This window comes from Xiphias gladius, chromosome 11, assembly GCF_016859285.1.
Source record: "Xiphias gladius isolate SHS-SW01 ecotype Sanya breed wild chromosome 11, ASM1685928v1, whole genome shotgun sequence".
Lineage (NCBI taxonomy): Eukaryota > Metazoa > Chordata > Actinopteri > Istiophoriformes > Xiphiidae > Xiphias > Xiphias gladius.
Genome location: NC_053410.1, coordinates 6,739,429 through 6,753,418, shown reverse-complemented (window position 1 = coordinate 6,753,418; position 13,990 = coordinate 6,739,429). Strand labels below are relative to the sequence as shown.

Here is a 13,990-nt window from a genome sequence, read left to right as displayed (position 1 = left end):
AAAGCCACTGAGAAAACATGCACACTGGTGAAAAAGAGAATGCGTGCCTACAGAGAAATATAATGCATGGAATAAAATAGTGTATGTATGAGGACAATATTTTAGCAGGATGAAAAAGAGCACAAAAGAGATAGAAATAATTCATGCAAAGAGCAAGCTGGCTAGAGAGAGCGGCTGAGAGAAAAGCGACAGGAGAGAACACTGGTTGTAGAGAGGCAGCATTTGTTTCTGTTTGACTGCATTAGCTTGACAGTTGATTTGTTACTTGTGGTAACTTGCCCTCTGGAGGCAGGATCACATTACTGCAGCTCATCGGTGGAAAAGCAGGGGAAATCGAGAAATGAACACTTTAAATAGCCGGGGCTGTCATCACGGGGGTGTTTCTGCTTCACAGTTCACCAGTTACCCCAACAGTGATGAGCAGTATCTCTAGTCAGTCCCTCTCCTCCTGGATTGACTGTTGATATATGGGCTTTCTGTGGCTGGTGCTCTTTTTCTGTTCATTCTTCACTCCAACATACCACTTTCTGTGGATTTCACCTGCAAAAGAGCTTCAGACAAAGCGTTCAGAGCAACAAATGTAAAGCTTTTATAACCTTACCTTAGTTTGACTTAATTACACAAAGGAGCAGTTCAACAATTTGGGAATATTATTTTCTTGCCAAGAGTTAGATGAGAATATTAATACCGTTCTCACATCTCTCCAATAAATATAAGTGTATAGCCGGCGGCTGGTTAGCTTAGCTTATTCTTAGCGTGACAACTGGAAACGGGGGGAAACAGCTAGCCTGGCCCTGTCTAAAAGTAACACAATCCACCTACCTTCTTGGCCAGCCAAGAAATAATACTGCACGTAATTTGTTAGCTTGGACAGATCATTTACTGTACAATGCCATACATCTTACTGTAGGTGTTCATCCCCCCGTATGCTGTTCTAAGTGTAGTCTGGAGTCATCCCTACTGCAACCGCTTTGCAGCAAGCAAAGTTGGATTCGTGTAGGTGCTGATTGATCATTATTTCAAGGAAAACGGTAGCTCGCTTATTTCCCCTTTCTTCAGACTGCCCTGGAGGACAATAAGGATTCAAGGTCACGCTTCCGTGCACTGCATATGCAGGTAGAAAAACTGTTAGAAAGGAGCAAATCATTGTTAACACTGTTGAACCGGAGCAAAACATGTATTTGTTTGTACAAAAATAGTCCAGGTAATCACTGTGAATGCATAGTTGAAAAAAAAAAAAAAAAACCCACCCAATTTGCTGCTGCTGTCATCTTTGAAACTGTGTTTCTATTAGAGAAGCCTTTGTGTATGGCCCGCTCAATCACTTTAACACCTTAAAATAACTTGATCCTGTGCATGTGGGTGTGTGTGCATTTGTTTGTGCTTTAGTTAGCCAGCCTGTCAGCAGGCCTTTGTTGGCGAGCTGATGCCATTAATGAAAAGGCCTGTCTTCACTCTCTTATCTGGGATTAGCTTGTCTAGGCTGACAGAGTGCTGTGCGTTTGTTTGTGTGCGTGTGCGTGTGCGTGTGTGTGTGTGTCTATGTGTGTGTGTGTGTGTGTGTGGTTAAGACAGTAAAAAAGGCAGTGAGTGCAGTTTCCAGTGAAGAACGAGCTTTTATTGTGAGACACACTCTCACTCTCTCACACACGCATACAGCTTCATTACATTGTATTCACACGGCGATTTAACACGCCAGGGTTTCACCATGATTCAAAACACTTATATATGCCTGCAAATTGTAACAGATCAAGCGTACCAGCTCACACCAGCACACAAACATGAAGGTGACCACCCAAATCAGATTCAAAACCAGATCAAACTGGAGGCTGAAGTGGTTTTTCAGGGCCTCTACACCTGAAGCTGATTTGATTGCAGGAGTACAAAGTATCTGAGATTAAGAGATGATTGGACGCTTGCAGATCAAAGTGGTTGGGGATTGGATAGACGGACATCCAGCTGTGAAACAACTGATTCGCCAGCATCTTTCCCTTCTTTCTTTGTTTACTGAGAATGGGAGTGAGAGCAAGAACAGAGGAGAGAAAGAACACTATGAGGAAAATCAAGTGCATGCTGAGAGTTGAAAATGAAGGTAGAGAGAGGGGTTGATACAGTCAAGTACGTGACTTTCTTGTAAACTAATAGTTTACTATGAAAGAATATAACATACAGCGTGTAGTATTAGTGTGCAGTATAAGTCATTGGGAGTCAACAACAAAGACAGCATGTAGAGATAGACGTTTGGTTGGCGCTACAGGGAGCTGGGAGCAGTCTGAAATCAATTACATCTGTGATCATTACCACCAGGCCCCTCTGTCTGGGTTTTCCTACAATGCACCAGGACTCATTCACACCCAGCATGTTTGTAAGTGTTTATCTGAACCCTGGAGGATCCTCTGTATTTGCTCGGTTAATTTGGTAAAGTTAGAGCGATACCAACTTGTGTGGCACCGAGTAACCTCGTTGAGACGCCTGAGAACACAAGGCTAACCTTTGTTCCCAAGAGAAATACTGTGACTTTTTTTCCACAATTTAACATAGTTAAAACAAGCTACAGTATATGACTGTTTGATACTGTGTGATGCTTATATTGAGATGTTTCTACGTGTATTTTAACTGGTATATACACCAAAGAAGAACCGACGTGTCCATTTGTGCTAAGTAGGGATTGTGGTCATATTGCAGACTAAGCCTTATTCAGTGTAGAGTACAATAAATTCAACTCGCCACGACTTACGTCATCTTATCTTTACTGATTAAACTGTAATCAGCACAGATAAAGTTGTATTAAATGAGTTTAAGTGGGTTTACTATAGTCCCAACCATATCACATTGACTTTTCTTTTCCTTCCTTCGCAATTTCACACTCTCCCTCCATCTGCCTCCCCCAGTGAATTACCAAACACATGAGGGAGGTTGAAGATTAATTACTTCTCTCGTGGAATACAAATGTGTTGAACCCATGACGGAGGCATGAGGAGGAAATGAGGGAGCCTGGCTTTGACGTAAGGCCTCGCCAGGGTCACCTCCTCCGGGCTCAGATCTGGTCATTTCTCCCTCATGGATGGATGGGTGGGTGGGTGGATGGATGGGTGCTTGAAATAAGAGAAGAAGGTTAAAGGTAGAGGCGAAAAAGGGAGTGAGGGTGAGGTGAAACTTGGGCTACAGGCGGAACAACTGATTTTTATGATCGGTAACAGTAACTTAACCTTCAGAAAGGAAGGAAAGAAGGAAAGAAAGATTTAAGGAAAGAAGAAAGGAAAACAGCAGGAAGGAAGAAATAGGGGAGAATGGGGACGGCGCATGGGGAAAGTGACATAACACCCACTAAAAAAGATATTTTTGATGGATGGATATAATTCTTGCAACAACAGAGAAGGAAAATGAGCTAAAATGGCTCCAACAGCTCTCACTACTGCCTGGATGGTGGAGAGAGAAAAGGGAACTGAGTAAAGGAAGGAAGGAAGAAAAGAACAGAATGAAGGGCAATTAAGACAAACAAATAAGACAAACAACTAATAATCTCGGACATCTGTTCTAGGAGATCTCATGTCGTTACTGTGGACAAACCATGTGGATTTGACACATTTCTTTACAAACTGAGCACACATAATGCCGCACACACACACACACACACACACACACACACACACACACACACACACACACACACACACACACACACACTTACACAGTAAGCCCAAATGGAGACAAGCTACGACTTGGCAGCTCATCCTTTCAAACACACACTGCTGGTTAAAGGGTTTGAACAAGTCCAGAGCGGCTGTCACTGATACAGTGGAGGATTTAATACACACTGATAAGCTAGCTTCGTCTAATCTCATTTCATCTCTCTATTCCTGTCTCTCACCCCCCCCCATCATCCCGCCTTACTCTCTTATCTCCTTTCAAAACGTATTAAATTGGAATCGAGATTAAAATCACTTTAAAGGACCCTCAAATATTTATTATTTATTTTGATTTTCTCATCAGCTCTCTCATCCTCACTCTCCGTCTGAAGTGTCAGATCAAGATCTTCATGCTTAGAAAACCCTCCAGAAATTATTTAGGCCTCATGTGCAGCAAAAAAAAATTTTTGTTGTTGCTTATCAGTTTCAGTTCAATTAGGGGAAGATTGTAGATTTGGATTTGGCTAAAATCGTAGCCATGACACGACATTTCAAATCTGCCAAGGCTTAACCGGCAGGTCACCACATCATATCACCAATTTGGCGCTTACACTGACGCGCACATAGGCACACACACATGGACAAAGAACGCTGCCGAGACCATGACATTCATTTCAAAGCAATAGACCTGCGCTTAGCCAGCCATTAAAGCTGTCTGAAATGTCAGTGTGCTAGTGTTGTGTGTTTGTGTGTGTGTGTGTCTACACTGCCCCATTTTCCCCTGCGCGTGTCTTTTCGTGTTTGTTGCATGGCTGATGGACAGTTTTCCCCAGATAAGCTAACACAGAGAGACAGGGGAAGATTATGTGTCTGTTTTTTGTCAATGCACAGTTACAGTCCGTGACAAGTCTGCCAAGTTGCAGTTCGGCGAGCGGCTTGATAGTGAATTCTTAATGCAGTTATTGTCATTTACGTTATTCTTCACGAGCATGAAGTGTCTGTAAGGCTATATGTTGAAAGAGTTATTGGTTACTTTAATCATTCCCTGTGTACATACTGACCATCCAGCAACTACACTGAAAGAGACTGGGCAGAAAACAGTCCTTGTCCTGTGCACTTTGACTTAGCCAGATCATGTGGGTTGTGCAAAAAAGTGACTAAAGGAGTAAATGTGGAAGTAACACGAAGTGGCCATAGAACTGCAAAACCTCCTACAGCGGGATCCGAGGACAATATTTTTCTTGCCGTGATTTGGCTGAGAGCCTTGGCAGACCACATGCGTGACCCTGACCAATCATCCTGTAGCCTGCTGTCTTTCACAAGTTGTGCGACATTACACAGGTGACTGGGAAGGAGATTCCAGGGACCAAAAATAAACGTGTACATTCGGAGGCAGAAAACATTCGCGGTCATTCATTGTCGCCATGTAGTGAAAATGGCGAATGTCCTTTTTCCTTCGCAGTCAGTAGAATTACGGAGAGCGTCTGGGCGAGCAGTGTACACATAGAGTCCACAGGGTGATACCCACAGGTGTGAATAATTTGGTATAATGCTCCTGGCCCAAGGGTGACCGTCAAATGGTTGCAAGTGAAATAAAATATCATCACTTTTGCGTGTTGCTATGTTTACGGTTGTGCACAGAGGGAAGGAACATGTTGTAGGGGTTGTAAAACAAGGTGAGGAAAGATTCATTTCTGAAACCCCATCGACACCTCAGCTTATCAACGGGCTGATATTGTGTAGTCTGAGCCCAGTTTTAGGGAGGAAGGCTGGGGTGGATGGCTGGGTGAACATGCAACTTTGACACAGAAGAAAGCTGCTCACAATCATCTCCCACCAACTGTCAATTTTCATTTCCATAAACCATAACTCCGATCTTTCCCTAATCTTAAACAAGTGTGTTAGTTGCCTAACCTAACCCAAACACTGACAGAAGATGTCGCCCTGCCAATAGCTTTGCCAGTTAAAAGAACATTCATTGGATTGCTTTGTTCAATAGCAGCCTGGCACACATAAATGTATTTTAGTACAATTTAGATATTTATGTATTGGTTTCAACTTGTGACAATAAAAAAAGTAGTGTCTGTGTGTGATGTTCATGAAATTAATGAACACTTTTAGTTTGACAGACATGGTTTATAGAGCGTATTCTCGTTGAACTGGACTGTTGGACTAAGAGAAGAGGCGAAAACAAATGCTCTACAAGATGGAGGAAAACAATGACTGGAAAGGAAATCAAGGGAGAGCAGGGGAGTAAAGTGAAGGAAAGAGAACAAGATTGATGTTCAACCACTCCGCACTCCACTGCCCTCTAATTATTAAGGCCCCAGAACACTGTTCATCACCTGCTCCTCTGCTTCTGCGTGTGTGTGTGTGTGTGTGTGTGTGTGTGTGTGTGTGTGTGTGTGTGTGTGTGTGTGTCCACACACTAGTGTCGAGGAAAAACATTGAAAGAAGAAAAATACAGAGAAAGGGCCTTGTCGAATGGCTGTTGCTGTAGCTGACATTAGTTGTGTTCACTGGAGGATTTCATGCCGATAAATATCACCTGAAAATAAAAGAGATGAAGAGACGACATGCGCAGAACGAGCACATTTTGTTCTATTGTTCTATTCAACGTTTTTTTTTTTTTAATCGCTACTTCAAGTTATGCCAAAGCTTCATTTAAATTTTTTGATAGACTTTTGTGTCTTTGATACACTTTTGGCCACACAGTTGCCTTCATTGCACTGCAGGTCACGTCACCACCCGTCTGTCCTTTGCTGAGCACAATTTGTAAATTGCACTCTTTGGATGGTGAACGACGGTGAATGTTTGACTCACTAAATGACTGATTATGAAATTGATTTGTTGGTTGACCGACTGTTTCGTCAGAGGACAGGCCGACTGGCTCATTCACTGATGGACTGTTTGTGACAACTGCTCTTGTGAAACATCTAAAAGATGGAGATAAAACAAAGACAAATGCATTTTCAAGGATGTTATATAAGTTTGAGTCCTCGCTGGACAAAATGATGACACCGTTTCAGACGGGTCAGTATTTCAAATTTTTTGAATGATAGTAATACTAATGATTTTATATTATGCCGTAGTGTATTGAGGAAAGATGCAGCCTTGTTTAACTGTCATCTGTCATCTGTCATCTTAGAGTGTGTCATCTGTGTGTGTGTGTGTGTCTTTCTGTGTGTTTCTGAGAGACACAGGATGACAGCACCAGTGAAACTTGAATACAAATGTGAGCATGTCAGCATGAGTTCTGACCCTCATACAGCTGAGGACATTGCCCGTTAGCTTGAAGTAAGGCGGTATTTGTTTGGTTGAGAAATGCGGAAATGCCTTGAGAAACCGGTTAAGGCTGAGATTCACTGTAAAGCAGAGAGAATATTTTTTTATACCAACAGGACAGAAGATGCTTTTAAGATAAAGGACATGTCTTCAAAAATGCAGGGGGGTTTGTTAAAAGACCCAACAGGTTCTCAAAATTTGATTAGTATTTATTATTGACAAGCAAAGCTGCTTATTTCTTTGTCTCAAATGTAATCATCACGACGAGAGGCACAACTGTGGCTACGTTTGAAGATGCATGGATGAATGACAGCTGTATTTCTCTACTGTGTGTGGGATATTCCCCACAGTGCACTATGTTCTTGAGTGAGTGATGTTCTTGCACGCATCCTGTGTGTGTGAGTTCTCCCATGCTCTTATGCATACTGTCATGTTTTCAGGAGCGTGTGTCTTTTCCGTGAATCTTGGCGTGTGTGTGTGTTTGGGCGTGTGTTTTTTGCACAACCCCGGTGGCTAGCCGGATGAAGCGTGTTATACAGGAGCTCGTTTGGCCACATCAGTTTCAAATCAGAGTGTACGTGTGTGTCCGTGTGTATGAGCCTGGATATGTGTGTGTGTGTGTGTGTGTGTGTGAGTGTGTATGTGTGATTTTCTGAAAAGCAGGCAGTGGTATGAATGATTCCTACAAGTCCCCTGAGCTCACACCGTACAACCTTAAACACACAGTCACACACACTCATGTACGCGCACCTTGCTTGGCTAGCAGCCTGTAGAGAAGTGCTGCAGTCCACCTCTGCCCTGACCTATGAGAACGCAGCCTCTGGGCATGCTCAGTGAGCAGCAAGCGATAACACACACTAATACTTCTGTAGGGCAAGAGAGAGGGTATAGATTTGTGTGTGTGTGTGTGTGTGTGTGTGTGAGATGTGATATTTCTACATGTAAAGCACATTCACATGCTAGCACCGCTCAGTAGAGAAGCCTGTGTTAGCAGCTGTCAGATTAGCATGAGATGCTTACCGATAAGCAGCTGATATAGATGTAATTGTATTTTGTTTATTGTTCCTTGGGACATTATTTCCTCTTTTTTTTTTGACTGCTTGTGTTTCTTGTCATTTTAATTTCATTTAATTGTTTATTGGTTACCCTTTCATTTGTGCTGTCGGTTTTCTTCTTTCCAGATGTTTACGTTCTGCCTTTTATTTTGTCAGTGACCCTGTGTGATTTTAAATTGCTGTTTGATTTTATTTTTATCATTTTTCGAGGCCCCCCAAGAGACCAGCAACCGCTATGTGGAAGCAAATGAGGCGCCAAATAAATAACAAAGAATATCACCAGAATATCACACACGCGTACACAAAATAGAGACACTAGACACGCTGACAGTGGCATGTAGAGAGTGACAGAAGGTTGTAGAGGGATGAGGGAGATTTAGAGGGATGAAGCGAGAAACTCACAGAGAATATTCAATTATATAAAGGCTGTATCAGCAAGATGTGACCGAGGATGAAAAGCGTGAGGAAGACAGAGGGAAGGAAAGGAAGAAATAATTACTTTTGGATAACCACTTTATCCATATAACACCTAACTGGGCATGGAGGGAGCGTACAGGAGAAATAGGAGCGGAGAGACAGAGTGAGAGAAAGCCAAGCAAATGTATAAATACGGTTGCATTATCATACCGTATTAAATCGAATAGTTCATCATTTGAAACAACCACCTCATCACCAAAAAAAAAAAAGAATAACCATACCACTGAGTACTGAGAAACAAAACCTTGCAAGTGACCGCAGAGCACAGTTGATCCAGGCATTCTTATACAGCGACCATGACAAACTTGCTCATCACAGGGGTCAGCTAACTGGTGCTGCCGGTGTCACTTGACCGGTCCCTGCCAGTCGTCGTAGTCCCAACAAGTCCTCCAGCCTGGATGACCATATAGGCGGTTCGTCTCTACCGTCTGATACGACCCACAGGAGCGTCCATTTAAATAGCGCCCCCATGTCGTCATGGTTACAGTAATAAACACGCGTATAAGCTTATGGACCAGTGGGGTTAGGTTTAGGCACAAAAACCCACTAAGGTTCATTTTTTACAGTCTCTGTTGTCATTACCTGCGTCCTTTTTTACATTTTACTAGAAACGTGTCCATTCATCCGAAGGTCTGGTTGTTAATGTAATGGAATAGATACCGTATGTGATACTGTTTTTTACTGTTTGAAAGTGAACACATACCGTAGCAAACAGCCCTTTAAATTGTGCAGTCGTTCAGTCTGCATTCCTAAACGTGTGTTCAGACATTAGCTGTAAGCTAGCCAGCTGTATCTACGGGAGTGTGCCTGTGTGTGTCTGTTATTTACACGCAAATCTTTCACTGAAAGCTGAGTCATTTTCAACTCTTGCACTCGCATTCATTTGCACCCGCCCTCTGTGTGTATCCCCGTCTGCCCACGTCTTTCAACAGAATTTGTATTCAATCGCTCCACCATCTAAAAGTTCAAATGGCCGGTTCAGAGGGTGATGCAAGGTGACACACTTTATATCACATCAAAACCTATAAGGGACTGTCAGACAACAACAGGGAAGTTAAAAGTTACAGTTAAAACTCACTGCGTTTGAAAATGGCTCAGTCCTTCATACATATATATCCTCATTGGACGACGGTACCATTTTCCTAGTGTGAGTTACCCCAGACTGTGATTTTCCCCATGGGTGCTTGCAGGAAAAGCACATAATAAATGCCTACACATACGGGGCCAGAAAATGAAAAAGAGACAAGAGAGACAGAGACCAAAGACTGACAAAGGAGCTCATATAAACATTGGCAGAAAGAGAGAGAAAGAAAGTGAGAGAGAAATGGCTCCATTCGCTCATGACAGACTGTGTGGGAGGGAAGGAGAAGGTAGAAAGTGACATAGCTCAGGTAGAAAGTCTTGTTTTATAATTCATTACCAAGGGTATGTGTGTCCCAAACCATAACAGTGGAGGAGGACCTTGCTCTCTGTACTGACCTTTTGCTTTTCATTTATAGCTGATGATTTGATTTATTTCAGGTACTTACTCTGAAAGGGGAACATGTATTTTTAATTACATTAAACAAGGGACATGACCCCTGAGGAAATTATTGGCCCTAGAGTACATTAATCTTTGTGTTAACCCATGCTAACGTGTGGTAATTGCACAACGCACAGTCTGGATCCGGTTCATGACTTAGGTTTAATGAATGTCTTGTAACTTTATACTCGACGTGTCAACAGCCGCACTAAATTTGTAGAAAACTGCATGTCTCGTCTCGGGATCATCTTGGTTATAAGTCAGGCTAAGAACAATTCGGGTGTTGAGCCGATGTTTCACGGTTTTATTATCTGTTATGACAGTTTTGCCAAGGCTGATGCATTTTATGCATTTTATGCATTCAATCCCAAATGACATATTTCAAAAGAGAGTCATTTACCCATCACTGAAATTGAATTCTCTTTAAGATCTACATCCCATCAATAAAAATGACTGCCCGTACCTTTACTGGGAGTAATATAATATGAAACTGAAAGATAATCCAAGACACAGACAAGACTCAAAATCAAGTGTTTTTCAACCACAGATTACTTTGCTAGAGATATTTCACTGAAAAAGAAATAAATAAAAATGATCTAATGATCATGTTAGCCCACCTCAGCAGGATAAACAGTTCCTGTGGTAGAAAGACGCTCTCCAAACTCAGCTCAGTTTAGGGTGCGGATGCTGTTTCCTTAGTTGTTTTGAGCATTTGAATGCATCGCCAGCTCCTAGAAGGTTAACAGTATGCCGTGAGTGAATGACAAAGGTGAAATCAATAGGAGATCAGGGCTTTCACCGGGATTTACCCAGTCAGCGTGTTTCGTGGAAGCAGCATGTAGTCTCGTTTATTCATTCATTTGACTCAGTTATAAATGGAGCAGAACAACAGCCAATGACTGACAGGAGAGCATAGAGTGCTAATGGTTTGTGTGTGTGTGTGTGTGTATTTCTTTAATTGAGTGACAAAAGTCATTTGAATTCCATGTTTCAACTATTCCCCCATGTGCAGCAGACATACAGGTATGTCTGCTAAATTTGATAATTTCCTTCTGGAAATAACAGTTCTTCATTAACATACAGTACCGGTTATTGCCCAGTCAGAGACGGAGGACAAAATCCACACTCCTCAATCTGTGCGCAAATGCAATTTAAAGTTACAGCTAAAGCTAATATGAGGCCACGGTAGTCTGAGTAAGACAAATCAAGGGGGGATCATCCAAATTCAAAATGTTTTTACAATGAAATTCCCTCCTTGTGTTTCCCCAGACACTAGTTCCTTGATGGACAGTGAGGGGACAGTGTCACAAAGCAAAGAGACTTTGGTACTAATGTAACTTTGGATGATGTCCACTGGATTTGTCAAACTTAATCAGTCAAACCTAGATGCAGAACAGCGTGCTGCTGCCATCGTCTTTAACTTGAATTTCTCCAAACGCATTCTCCCCCAGGCGAGGACGATGACGACGACGAGTGCGGGGAGGAGAAGCTGCCGTCGTGTTTCGACTACGTCATGCACTTCCTCACCGTCTTCTGGAAGGTTCTGTTCGCCTTCGTCCCGCCCACAGAGTACTGGAACGGCTGGGCCTGTTTCGTCGTCTCCATCTGCATGATCGGACTGCTCACCGCCATCATTGGTATGACAACAGCTGACAGGACCAGTTTGAAAGTTAAATTACAACACTTCAGCCCCTCGCGACCATTGACCAAGTCTTCCCCTTACAAAAAAAAACCCATCTATGCAAAAAACATTTTGCATTTTAGAAAGTTTTTTTTAGCATTCATGTTTCTTTCATATTATTACAGGGGACCTTGCCTCTCATTTTGGCTGCACAGTGGGCCTGAAAGACTCAGTCACGGCAGTAGTGTTCGTTGCGTTGGGAACCTCTGTACCAGGTAAGTGTGCGCGAGAGCGCATACACCGTACGTTCATATACATGTTTGTGTCATCCGATATTGATCACTGCCGCCGTTTTAATTACCTTAAATATCCTGCTATAGTGATGTATTACATACATCACATTGCTGCCTGCTTTAATCAAAGACCTTTCCCTGTTTACACATTTGGCATTTAGCTTTATAAGGCCTTTATGAGCATAAAATACCCAGAGGTCTTCATTTTAGGAATAGACTTGTGTTCATCAATGATCCCCTTCAGGGGCTTATACCTTGACATTTTCAATTTCTTGCTTCAGTCTTTATTACTGGGAGCTTTACTCCCCCCATTTCTTTTCCTCGGTGTGTATACTGCAGAAAAAAAGAGACAGCTTCACAGAGTATATCCCTGCATTGATGACTGTTCGTAATAGCCTCCTTTAATTTAGCAACAATCAAGTAAAACAAATCAATGGTAGCTGTAATAGAAAATGGAAAGGGGACAAGAAGTCATCTGTATCTGTGAAATTACAATACAGACTTTTACAAAGCTGTATCTCACCTATGAGACATTTTAAAATTTACACCACAGAGAAGAAATATGTGTTTTTACCTTGGTTTATGATGAATTACTAGCTCTGCCCCCCACTTCATCAATTATTCAACTAATATAGCTATTAGGGTTTTGGTTGACTAAGAAATTTTGAGATTTTATGGTTATTTAATTATGGGAAATGGGCCTTTAGTCATTATTTGTCATTTGCATCACGATAATATTCACAAACCTACTTGGGTATTTAATAAACACTTGAGTTGAAGAGGTTTTTTTGCATGACAGCAGGCAAAATAAAAACTACACAGTAGATGGAAGAGATAACTTTATTTTAAATTGAATGGAATAATTGATCAATTGAAGAAAATCATGTGACACTTTTATTTAATTGAGAACAATTCCCTTCAAATTAATTTAGATTTGGTTCATTTTATTTTCAGTGAACATCCCAGAAAAATTTGCAAAGATAAAAATGAGTGCACTGCTTATGTCTTCCCCGCTGTCGTGCTGTGGGAGTTTTTGCCATGAGTGGCCCTTAGGTTTTCACTGTAATTCTATATGTCCTAGCCTGTTAGATGAAGCACTGCAGTCTGCAGACAGCAGCATTGATCATCCCCTAAACGTGACGAATGACCAATGACTGCTACACCTGGCTAAATATGTTTTAACCCTGGCCCCAGTCTCCTGGGTCAGCGTGTGCGCACGCACACACGTGCACACACACACACACACACATGCAGACATTCAGCACACGCTTGAATCCCAGATGTATAATATGCAGACATATAAGCAACTGTGCTTTACGTTGATTGATTTGGTCTCAAAAACCCATATACGTGCGGCACATTAAAGCATGTAATAGGTTTCACACGCTTGCGCCCACAGACACACACACGCACACACCTACACCTGCACCTGCACCGTGACCACCATGTGTTAGTAGCATAGTCCTATTTGTCATATCAGGTTCAAGTGGTCTCTGTCCTCCCATTTAGGAACCTCAGGGATAGAAGTGATGTATTACATACTATTTTACACACACACACACACACACGTGCATACATACAACCATATGTGTACACATACAGACATGTAATATTTGCACACACACGAACAGAAATACATGCTCGCTTACAGTTGAATTTATGGACAAACGCATACATACACAGCTGCTTGAAACCATAAGTACACACACACGCCCACGCCGTGCAGAGCCGAAGAATGGAAACAAAGTGATTCAGCCTTTCTGAGGCTCTCAGCCTTATTAACAGAACCTCCCGTGGCCAACGCACTCACACAAAGAAACAGACCTCCAGATCTATGGCTATTACAGGTAATAAAACACATTCTGTGCTTTGGCTCCATGATGATTGACCTCGTTTATCACAGTTACCCAGGCTAACACACACACACGAAGAGAGGAACAAAACAATAAGACTGGAGCTGTTAAAGGAGATTTAGTAACTCAAACTAAAATTTGTTTTTGTTTTGGATTGGGAGGACTCAAATGCACGTCTCAAGACACACCGCTCAGAACAGTTCACCTTTATTCAGGCCCAACAGACACAAGCAGGCAGGGACAAGCACGATGCGA

At 42.2% G+C, this 13,990-nt stretch overlaps 1 protein-coding gene across 3 annotated transcripts in view; it reads left to right on the top strand.

Moving 5' to 3' along the window:
- slc8a1b (solute carrier family 8 member 1b) overlaps positions 1–13,990 on the top strand; it is a 139,884-nt gene that overhangs the window by 121,837 nt on the left and 4,057 nt on the right. For all 3 annotated transcript variants that reach the window (XM_040139280.1, XM_040139279.1, XM_040139281.1), the window contains 2 exons: positions 11,420–11,605; positions 11,775–11,864. In XM_040139280.1, the coding sequence (XP_039995214.1) occupies positions 11,420–11,605; positions 11,775–11,864 (276 nt within the window). The remainder of the gene's footprint in view (positions 1–11,419; positions 11,606–11,774; positions 11,865–13,990) is intronic.